Source organism: Prionailurus viverrinus, chromosome B1, assembly GCF_022837055.1.
Source record: "Prionailurus viverrinus isolate Anna chromosome B1, UM_Priviv_1.0, whole genome shotgun sequence".
NCBI classification, from domain to species: Eukaryota; Metazoa; Chordata; class Mammalia; order Carnivora; family Felidae; genus Prionailurus; species Prionailurus viverrinus.
In genome coordinates this window covers 16,944,734-16,956,014 of record NC_062564.1, presented here as the reverse complement: position 1 = coordinate 16,956,014, position 11,281 = coordinate 16,944,734, and the positions used below count along the sequence as shown (strand labels likewise).

Sequence of the window (11,281 nt, the reverse complement as noted above, 5' to 3'; positions counted from 1 at the left end):
CCTGGAGCCTGTTTCCGATTCTGTGTCTCCTTCTCTCTCTGCCCCTCCCCCGTTCATGCTCTGTCTCTCTCTGTCCCAAAAATAAATAAACGTTGAAAAAAAAAAGAATTAGACGCATTGGTTTTCTGGTGTGTATAACAGTGCCCGTCTGCATCACTGAAAAAAACATTAGGAAGTTATGACCATGTTGCTATGAAGAAATGTTATGTTTTGGAAACCTGAAGGTTTAAGCAAATAACACTGAGTAATTAATCTGTTTAAGAATTTAAACTGCCATGGGGCACCTGGGTGGCTCAGTCGTTTAAGCTCTTGATTTCGGCTCAGGTCATGATTTCATGGTTCATGAGTTCGAGCCCCGCACTGGGCTCTGTAGTGACAGCACGCAGCCTGCTTGGGATTCTCTCTCTCTCCCTCTCTCTCTGCCCCTCCCTCCCTTTCTCTCTCTCAAAATAAATAAATAAACATGTAAAAAAACTTTTTTGAAAGAATTTAAACTGCCTCCCTTAGCATAACACCAAGGCCAGAATCTGTAAAGAAAAATACAATCAGATTTGATTATAAAAAGATTTAAAGCTTCTTAATAGCAAAAGACATTTGTTGATTCAACAAATAATTATAAAGCACCACAATGGAGACAGTACTCAACAGCAGACTCTGGAACAGGATTCTCTAGGTTCATATGGTCTCTGCCATCCATCAACACCCAGGCTTCTTTCTGTCCCTTAGTTTCCTCAACTATAATCCAGGGATGAAATGGTTCCTATCTGAAATAATGGCACTTTCCGAGGGTTATATTAATTCACACATGCTTGGTAACTGAAACAGAGCGTCACACAGGGTAAGCTCTCAGTAGATGTTAATTTTATTATTATCATAGTAGAACAAGAACAACTTTCCACTGATGAAGAAGCAGCTTTCGATCACAGAGATTATTAACAGACCGGGACTAACTCTGCTAGGTATGGGAGCATATATAGCACAGTGGAAAGAGCAGAGGACGGACCAACGAGCTCAGTTCCCTTTTCAGCTGCAGGCAACAGAGAAAGCCCTCACCAACAGCGGCTCAAGCACTCACAGAGCAAGAAGCCCACAGTAAGCTGCTTCTGAGCATGGTGCCATAAATTACCAATGTCATCAGAGATGGCAGATCTCTTTTCTTTTTTGTTCACTTGCTTCCTGATGGTCCCAAGATGGCACCTTTAGCGCCAATCATCTTTCCCTCAAATAACCACATTCGAGCCCAAAAGGTACAGCTCACTCTTTCATTCTCCCTCTCATTAAGGAGCAAAATACTTTCCAGAAGCTTCTCAAGCTGACCACTTGAGTCTCATTGGCTAAAACTGGGCTAAAAGTCCATCCCTCAACTAATCATCGGCAAAGGGGGAATAAGGGTTATCACGCTTTGCGGTCACAGTATATCCCTTGGTACTCAGTAAGGGGTCAAACCCCAGAAGGGTTTCTTAGGAACCTCTGATCTACAGCTGGTCTGTCAGAAGCACCAGGGACACCCCAGACTGGTGACTGCCATCTGCAGAAGAGGTGTGGGGGAAACAGTCTTGCAGGACTGAGCCCTTAAATTGTAGGATCCGACTCTATCTCCTGGTGGACAGTATCTCCTGGTGGACAAAGCTGAGTTAAATTGTAAGACACCCCCCGCTGGTGTTGGAGAATTGCTTGGTGATCTAGAACACCACCACCACCACCATTGCTCATCGTAATTGGGTTCTAGAAACTTTTGGGGGTTATATGACCCTTGCCCCTACCTTTCTGCCCAGAAGAATGTATTCTGGTGTTTACCAGCTCAAGACTAACACTGCCCAAGCAACTTAGCCACTCTGCAATAGAATATGGTCCTAAAAGGATCAGTTAAGGGTACAATTGCATTTTCCTAAGAGGTTTTTGTTTTTTAATTAATATTATTTGTGTTTTTCTGCTCCGCATGCCTCCACCCTGGGTATAACTCAAGGAGAAAAGAGAAGAAAGAAAGATCATAAGAGAAATAAGACAGAGGGAAGGATGATGGAGGACATCCTGTGTAACTGGTAAATCTGTCCTTAAAGTTGGAGGTGGTCCCAAGGGCCCCCCCTGGAATTTGTTCAAAGGCACAATGTTCAAAACATACTGTGCCAGGATGAACGCGAGGGCCAGTTTCCTAAACCAAACCCCTATACCACCCCTTAGATACTTTCTCCCCCTTCACGACTCTGCCTTTGTGTTCAGAAGTCACCAGGTGCTCCCTCATGAGTGTGGGATTCGGGGTGGGAGTGGGGGGCAGTTCTGCTTCTTCCACACTGTCCTGAGCTAGGTTTGGTATTGGGAGCACACACACTTTAAGGCCAGAAAAGACCAGATGATTCACTGGAGAGAGGTTCCATCACAAGTCTACAGAATCACCAAGTGGCCAAGCCGGGAAGTTGGACTGTTGTCAGAGAAGTCTAGAGGGACCCTCTGTTTCTTACCACTGCTTAGGTAACAGGGTTTCTCTGAGGAAGGGCGATCTCACTTGAGATCAAGCTTTTCCCATCCAAGAGTGCCTGGCACAGGGTAAAAGTCAACTAACTCATCCTAAGAAGGGGGTGTGTTTAGGAAGGCTGTGAGTTTCAAGATTAGGTCAAGTTAGGCCAAGGGTTAGGTCTCCTTATAGGAGAAGCTGATGCCTGAGCTAACCCCTGAAACTGCATGGTTTAGCGAAGAAAAGGCTGTAGGACAGCGGGGAAAGCAGACCCACAGTCACATGCAGATGGAAATGTGAAAGGGCCACGCATGTGGGCAAGACTGTAGGCAGTTCCGGGTGGCTAGACTTCAGGGCCTATTCATTCACTTAATTCTTCAATCACTCAATCCATAAATATTTTGTGACTGTTTACTGTGTGTTGGCGGTGAAGCAAGAGAAGAAAAAGCAATGCCACACACACACACACACACACACACACACACACACACACTTAGAATGTAAACTAAGGTTTTAAGTGGGGACTTGGAATTCCCTACGCCATTGTTAAAGGAGTAGCAGCATGTTTTGGAATAGTTATTGCAGAACTGGAGGTGGTTAGAGGGAATTTTAGAGCATCCTGGTTCTCTTTTGTCTGCTGTCTCAGAAATTTAACAAAATTTCTGGACGGTAAAAATATATTTCCGTGAAACCAAATGTGTCTCTTTCCTTTCTATGTCCACTGCCACAACTTCAGTCGAACATTTACCGTTAGATTTGCAAAACTGTGTTATGCAGAGCATGCATTCAGCAGGATTTTAACAAGGTAAGTGATAAGAAGGGTTCTGTAATCAAATTGGCTTAGGGACTGCCTCGATAATAAAAAGTTAAATACCTTTCTGTAAAGCAGGACATCTTAGCTTGGTAAATTCCCGAGACGCATTGCATATTTCTGAAAGGAGGACACAGTATGTATAGTGCTTCCCACATTTATTTGGCAGGGGCCCTTTTATGGGATATTATCTGGTCAGACTGGTGAGGAACACCAATTAATACCTTAGATGTAATCAGCAATAGCGGAGACAAGTTTGAAAGACTGGGTAGAGACAGGGTGCTGGAAAGCTTTGAATTCATTTTATTAGATGCCAGGGAGTCACCAGAAGAATTTGTGTTGGGAGCGGCTGACCACAGCTAGCATGTGAGCTGGGCTGCAAAGGAAGGTTCTGGGTCTCTGAAGTGACAAAAGCATCCCATGGAAAAAAAAAAAAAAGAGCCAGCAACCAAGCATTATGCTTCGAAGGCCCAGAGGCCAGATCATACCCCATATCTGTGACATCTGTCCTTGATGTCCCTTCTTTCAACTGTGTTCCGAACTCTTGAGATTCTAGAGGTGCCCAGCCAGCCAGTGGATGAGCAGGTAGAGAGGCAGGCAGGTAGAGTGGATGAGGAGGAGAGAGACAGGAAGCCAACACCTTCACTTCACCCTCATCAGTGGGGTCTTCCAGAAGACAGACGCCACCAGGGGAAGTAGAGAACTCATATTGGGCAAGAGTTTGGGTTTTGGTTATCACTACTGGACCATCACAAGTGGTGACGGTGAGGTTGGACAACCCTCTGTACTATCTAAGAGTGTCTGAAAAGCTCTATGACAAGCCTGAGGTTTCGTGCAAATGGCAGAATTTTCTTAAAAAGAGCTTTGAGAGGAAGATAGAATAACACAGTTTCCTGTTTGCACCTTACTGAATCCAGCTTGTTCAATGGGCCAGTTCCACAAGTCTCATACGGTGGGCATGAACTGCTTGGCTTGTCCAGCTCCCATCTTTGGGAAACAGCACATGGGTCTATCCACATGGTTCTGGTGGGCGCTTCCAACCACAGGACCCCACCGTCGTGGCCACAAGCATGGATGTATACCCCAAATAAGGCCGATCAGAGGCCCTCCCGAGGTTTTAAAAACTGGGATTGCCGATATGAAATGGGAGCCTAAGAGATCCTGGTTACCCCAACTTCTAGCAATGCAAACCCAGGTACTAACGAACACAGAGAGAGGAGCAGGTGTGAGGTGTGGTGGCGTTTGAGCTCTAGGCTCTAGTTCCCTTCGACAGCTAGTGCTATTCCGGCCCTTTTCCCAGTTTGAGTATAGACCACAAACATTTTCCCTTTTTGCCTAAAGAACTTTGAGTTTCTGGCACTTACAACCAAGTGCTCGCTAAGATGAAAAGATATCTCTGCAAGAAGCCGAAAAGGTAAACGCTTTTGGTAACAGCCAAAAGGCTGTGTTAAAGCTTCTGTGCCAAACAAAAAGCAGCCCCTGACAACCCAGAAGCCGGTCCGGCACTCATAGCTGGGCCATGTTATTCTCTTGCCGGACACAAACAACCTCACAGAGTATCAACCTCAGACAAGGTTACGCTGACGCTATAAAATGAGACCCAGGATGACCACTTCGTAATTCTGTATGAGCACAGACAAAAAATAAATAAATAAGGTCACTGCACCACCCTCCTAATACTACAAACACTCCTCTCTTGGCTATTTCTTTGCTTTATCAATTATAACCTTCTCCTGGTTCTAGTCTCTTCTCTCTCTATAGGTAAGCTTTATTGAGATAACCAGTCACACAATTTCCCCCTTTGTAACAGCATAAAATCTAGAAGGAAACTCTAGGGGCTTCCTTAGGCCCTCCCCCAAATCACCCAAGGAATGTCCAAACCTATGGAATAGGTTCATTCAGGCACCTTTTTACTGAGACGCCCCTAGATCTCCATGGTGTGTATGCTTCTTCACTTCAATGAGAAATAAACCCAACTTGTTCAACCGCAGGTGTGTTTCTGGTGGCCTTTGACCGGAAGACATTGACACTGTGAAAGCATTTTTATTTTATTTTATTTTTTTTAAATGTTGGCTTTCTATGAAACCATTTGTCTTCCAGGATGTCTGGAAGAGACTTTATTTTTTAAAACATGAAATGGTTGGAAGCTTGCAGAAGTGCCTAAAGAAACCAAGTGAACTACATCTATTTGAATTCTTAAATACCTTAGAAAGTGTAGTGGATGCTGAGATCTCACCTTCAGGACCCAGGCACCTACCTATTCCTCCAGATTGTTCACTCCTCATGCTTCACAACTGATCTCCTCCTTTGGAGTTGCTTTTAGGCAAAGCTTTTTGTTCAAGGGCACAGCTTCCTCCCTGGGACTGCCTGTAGCCAATGCTGATTGGTTGAGATGAGGGTAGACTGGTCCAGCCCCTTTTTGGCATCAACTCTGTAAGGCCATTCCCTGTGGGGTCTGCTAAGGCTTCTGCTGCAATTGCAGCACAGGTCACTGTGAGCTCTCTTCCCAATCCAGGTGACTTCACTCCCTTATAAATCAGAGCACTCCCCGAATTCTGCTGCGCAGACATTTCCATGCGGGAATTTATTTCCTGGGGAACTGACTTAAGATACAAGAGAGCTAAGAATTCAAAACTGGCTACCAGAAATTCTCACACAGAACCAGGAAAGTTCTGCCACTGAAAATTCCCATGACTCCTGCCCAACGTATACAAAATAGTTTGCTAAATGGGTGGGGCGGAAGTCACGTGACAGAGCCAGTTTCTCCCTTGGACAGAAAGATGGAGTCAGGTTAAGGGCTTGCAGGAGTTACAAATGGCTAATATAACCAAGAACCATCAAATACCTAGGAATAAACCTAACCAAAGATGTAAAAGATCTGTATGCTGAAAACTATAGAAAACTTATGAAGGAAATTGAAGAAGACACAAAGAAATGGAAAAGCATTCCATGCTCATGGATTGGAAGACTAAGTATTGTTAAATGTCAGTACTACCCAAAGATATCTCTACACATTCAATGCAATCCCAATCAGAATCGCATCAGCATTCTTCTCGAAGCTAGAACAAGCAATCCTAAAATTTGTATGGAACTACAAAAGACCCCGAATAGCCAAAGTAATATTGAAGAAGAAGACCAAAGCAGGAGGCATCACAATCCCAGACTTTAGCCTCTACTACAAAGCTGTCATCATCAAGACGGTATGATATTGGCACAAAAACAGACACACAGACCAATGAAATAGAATAGAGAACCCAGAAGTGGACCCACAAATGTATGGCCAAGTAATGTTGACAAAGCAGGACAGAGTATCCAATGGAAAAAAAGACAGTCTCTTTAGCAAATGGTGCTGGATGAACTGGACAGCAACATGCAGAAGAATGAAACTAGACCACTTTCTTACACCACACACAAAAATAAACTCAAAATGGATAAAGAACCTGAATGTGAGACAGGAAACCATCAAAACCCTAGAGAAGAAAGCAGGCAAAAACCTCTTTGACCTCAGCTGCAGCAATTTCTTACTCAACACATCTCTAAAGGCAAGGGAATTAAAAATAAAAATGAACTATTGGGACCTCATCAAGATAAAAAGCTTCTGCACTGCAAAGGAAACAATCAACAAAACAAAAGGTAACCAACAGAATGGTAAAAGGTATTTGCAAGTGACATAGCAGATAAAGGGCTAGTATCTAAAGCCTATAAAGAACTTACTAAACCCCACACCTGAAAAACAAATAAATCCAGTGAAGAAATGGGCAGAAGACATGAATAGACACTTTTCCAAAGAAGACATCCAGATGGCCAACAGGCACATGAAAAGATGCTCAACGTCACTCCTCCTCAGGGAAATACAAATCAAAACCACACTGAGATACCACCTCATGCCGGTCAGAGTGGCTAAAATAAACAAATCAGGAGACTATAGATGCTGAAGAGGATTTGGAGAAACGGGAACCCTCTTGCACTATTGGTGGGAATGCAAACTGGTGCAGCCGCTCTGGAAAACAGTGTGGCGGTTCCTCAAAAAATTAAAAATAGACCTACCCTATGACCCAGCAATAGCACTGCTAGGAATTTACCCAAGGGACACAGGAGTGCTGATGCATAGGGGCACTTGTACCCCAATGTTTATAACAGCTCTTTCAACAATAGCCAAATTATGGAAAGAGCCTAAATGTCCACCAACTGACGGGTGGATAAAGAAGATGTGGTTTATATATCCAATGGAATACTACTTGGCAATGACAAAGAATGAAATCTGGTCATTTGCAGCAACGTGGATGGAACTGGAGGGTATTATGCTAAGTGAAATAAGTCAGTCAGAGAAAGATATCGTATGTTTTCACTCATATGTGGATCTTGAGAAACTTAACAGAAGACCATGGGGGAAGAAAAGGGGAAAAAATAGTTACAGAGAGGGAGGGAGGCAAAGCATAAGAGACTCTTGGATACTGAGAACAAACTGAGGGTCGATGGGGGTGGCGGAGAGGGGAAGGTGGGTGATGGGCATTGAGGAGGCAATTGTTGGGATGAGCACTGGGTGTTGTATGGAAACCAATTTGACAATAAATTATATTATAAAAAATGGCTAATATATCACCCAGTGTAATTAGCAACTGATGACCAATTGATTACCCTTTTTTTTGTTACTTCCATATGGATTTACATATATATATATAGGAAAAGAAATAAGTGCTTTAAATCTCCTTCTGTGATATGAGGGTATGCCTGACTGTTTGGACTGTAAAATTAGAAGTCACACTCTCTATTCAACTAGCTGCCACATAAATCTAAGTCATAGATTCCAGGGGAGAATTTTATTATAACTTCTGGTGTTGCCATTTGAAACCCATCAAGTTACAATCTCAAGACACCTGACTCCTTAAGTCTAAATTCCTCTGCCACGTTCTCTGTACCATGGTTCCATCCTCAGCAGCATCCTGTGACCTCCCAACACCAAGATCATGCCTCCCTCCCTTTCATCTTACTGTTCATTCCACCATCTTGCTCCTCACTCAACAAGATCCTACCCATCTTTGAAAGGTCTGATCTTCCATGGAGCCTTTTGTTCAGGTCCATATTTGATAGCCCCTTCCTACCCGAACTCTTCTTGCGCCATTTTCTACAATGTAGCTCACATCCTGTGTGCCCCATGTTTGGCACAGGGCTAGGTTTACGTGGTTGCTCCATGAATACTCTTTTTCTAACAGCTTTATTGATATATAATTTACATACTATAAAATTCACCTGCTTTAAGTATATGATTCAATGACTGTTAGTAAAAACTTACATGGTTGTACAATCATTGACACAATCCATTTTTAGAACATTCTCCTCACCCCAAAAAGATCTCTTACACAACCTTTATTTACTTCCCCTTCCCATCCCTAGGTCTAGACAACCACTAGTCTGCTTTCTGCCTCTAGAGATTTCAAGAAATATTTTTTAAACTCTTGATTTACACATCGTGACCGTCACTCACTGTGGAGTCCCCTTTACAAATCACCTAAGGTAGACATCTGAATAATTAAGAGCTTGTTAAATAAATGACATTGAAAATCCCTCCTCCTCACTAACAAGGTGAGAGTATTCACTTCTTTTTAAAAAAAATTTTTTTTTCAACGTTTATTTATTTTTGGGACAGAGAGAGACAGAGCATGAACGGGAGAGGGGCAGAGAGAGAGGGAGACACAGAATCGGAAACAGGCTCCAGGCTCTGAGCCATCAGCCCAGAGCCCGACGCGGGGCTCGAACTCACAGACCGCGAGATCATGACCTGGCTGAAGTCGGACGCTCAACCGACTGCGCCACCCAGGCGCCCTGAGTATTCACTTCTTATTACAATCAAAAAGGTGTCATTTTTAGGTAAAATCTAAACACCCGGATTTGTTTTAAACTCAATGTTGATTCAGCTGGAATTTGTTTTGAAAAACAGCAAGAAGGAGATGGAGTGAACAGATAACATGATGGTACCCTGAGAGCTTTCAAACACGTTACTTCACTTGTGGAAGTTAAACAGGTCAGACAAATATCCTTTTCTGCACTTCCCTTGTTTTGAACCCCAGGGATAAGGACTCCTCCAGAGAACAATTATAAAGGACAGCTTGCCGAAGGTTCAGGATGTTTCTTCCTGTGTAGGCCAAATATAAGTCAAGGCTTACACCGTTGATTAGCTTTACTTGTATTCAGTTCAAGGGTCATCCCTTGTGTATCTTCTTAAATATTAAGCAACTTTAAAAGATTACACTTGAACTCAATTTAAATTGTGGCCATTTGATCAACTATCTTATAAGCAAATAAGGGCATAAAAGCAAAATTACTTCCTGCCCTGCTTTTTGTAGACCAATGGAATATCCATTACTTAGAAATACTGGACTAACATTGGGACTATCGAGACATAAATAACATACAAAGCACGTCAGGAAAAACTGTGGCTGTGGGTTTTATTTTGCCATCATAAAAGTTTAATTTAATCTGTCTTTTCTTTCTTTTATTTTTATTTTACAATGCCAAAATAAAACGAGATTATTTCACAGGCGGAAAGCACGTCTTAGCAAAAATTCTATCGAACGAGCATCTCGTGTGCAAGGATGCTGTGTAACACGGAAGTGAAAATGAGTCCTCCACACATTCACATTGTTGAGAGACTGTAGACTCTTTCAGAACCGGCAGTACAGGGAGTATCACTTTTTCCAGGATTCTGTGGACTTAGCCCCGAGTATACGATACTATTTTAATCAAAGTTCCAAACTGTGACAGCTCAAATTCTCCCTAAATTTACCAAACCAGTGCTTCTAATATAGAAATTAACCCAGCTTTATGATATCAACACTCTCTTTATTTGAATACCAGAACTATAAAGGTTTTAAAACGCTATTCATGTCTATTTTCAATAATTAGATTCTTTCCATTGTAAAAGCAAAAATAAAATTTTAAATAATAGTCTTTCTAGAGAAGGACTAATGTATACACAGCACACTATTTTATGACATGATGATACGTTTCACGTGAATGTATTATACCATGGTCATCATCGCTAATTATATAGGATTATTAAAGATTTTGTTCAACACCATAATTTTCAAGATCAGGAGTCAAAGAGTCCCAGTAGGACCAAATGATCCGACCAGGACCATCTCCTGAGTCTGTGGCCAAGAGAAAACAATATTTTACAACCACAAAGCTAATCTACTAATTAACCTTCAGGAAGCAAGCCTTTCTATAATACTTTTTTTGTTTCCTGTAATACTTTTAAGTAAGAGAATTGTTTCTTCTAACACCTACAGCAGAAACCCACGTATCAGGGAAATATAAGGACTTATTAAAATATGTATTTTAACTAAGTAATGAAAATGAATTACAAACGTTTTCTGACCATGCATCTGTAGGTTCAAATGGAATTTAACACTTACCAAAATCAACACTGAAGTGGGCACCACTAAAATAAAAGCTTTCTAACTGAAAAAAAAAAAAAATCCTGTGATGAAGCTTTTAAAAATTAGGATATATATTTTACTCTTTTATAGTCGAAATAGCATTGTACCCACTAAAACAATGATCTCTTATTTTCCTATGAGTGCATCCAAAAAAAACTCCAAATATAATTATCAGAAACCTCTCTAAGTCTGAATAAACAGATATATATTATTTTCAAATAAAACCTAAATTTACTATGAAACTCGTTAAGTGGGGGAAAGTTACGCCTTTGTTAACTTAGTCTTTAAATAAATTTAATGTATTGAATTTCTGGATCCAAGCGCTACTTGCAATTTATGATGAAAGGCATTTACCCGTTCTTTCTGAACTGGCCAGTTCAAGATGCAGTGAGATTTAAACATCCCTCGTCGCAAACAGAGTGCATGGTTCAGTTTATAATCTGGAATATCCTCAAGAAAGATCAATATAATGGAATCCAGATTCTGTTCCACAGCTTGCTGAACTGCCTGGTGCACCTTGAATCTGGTAAAAAAAAAAAAAATTATTATTAAAATAAATTATATATCAGCATACGGTTT

General features: G+C 41.7%; 1 protein-coding gene across 1 annotated transcript in view; it reads right to left on the bottom strand.

Annotated features, from left to right (window-relative positions):
* Nucleotides 1-9,533: 9,533 nt before the first annotated feature.
* TLR3 (toll like receptor 3) overlaps nucleotides 9,534-11,281 on the bottom strand; it is a 430,042-nt gene continuing 428,294 nt past the window's right edge. Inside the window, exon 13 of the mRNA XM_047855095.1 lies at nucleotides 9,534-11,225. Within this exon, the coding sequence (XP_047711051.1) occupies nucleotides 10,997-11,225 (229 nt within the window). The 3' untranslated portion in view covers nucleotides 9,534-10,996. The remainder of the gene's footprint in view (nucleotides 11,226-11,281) is intronic.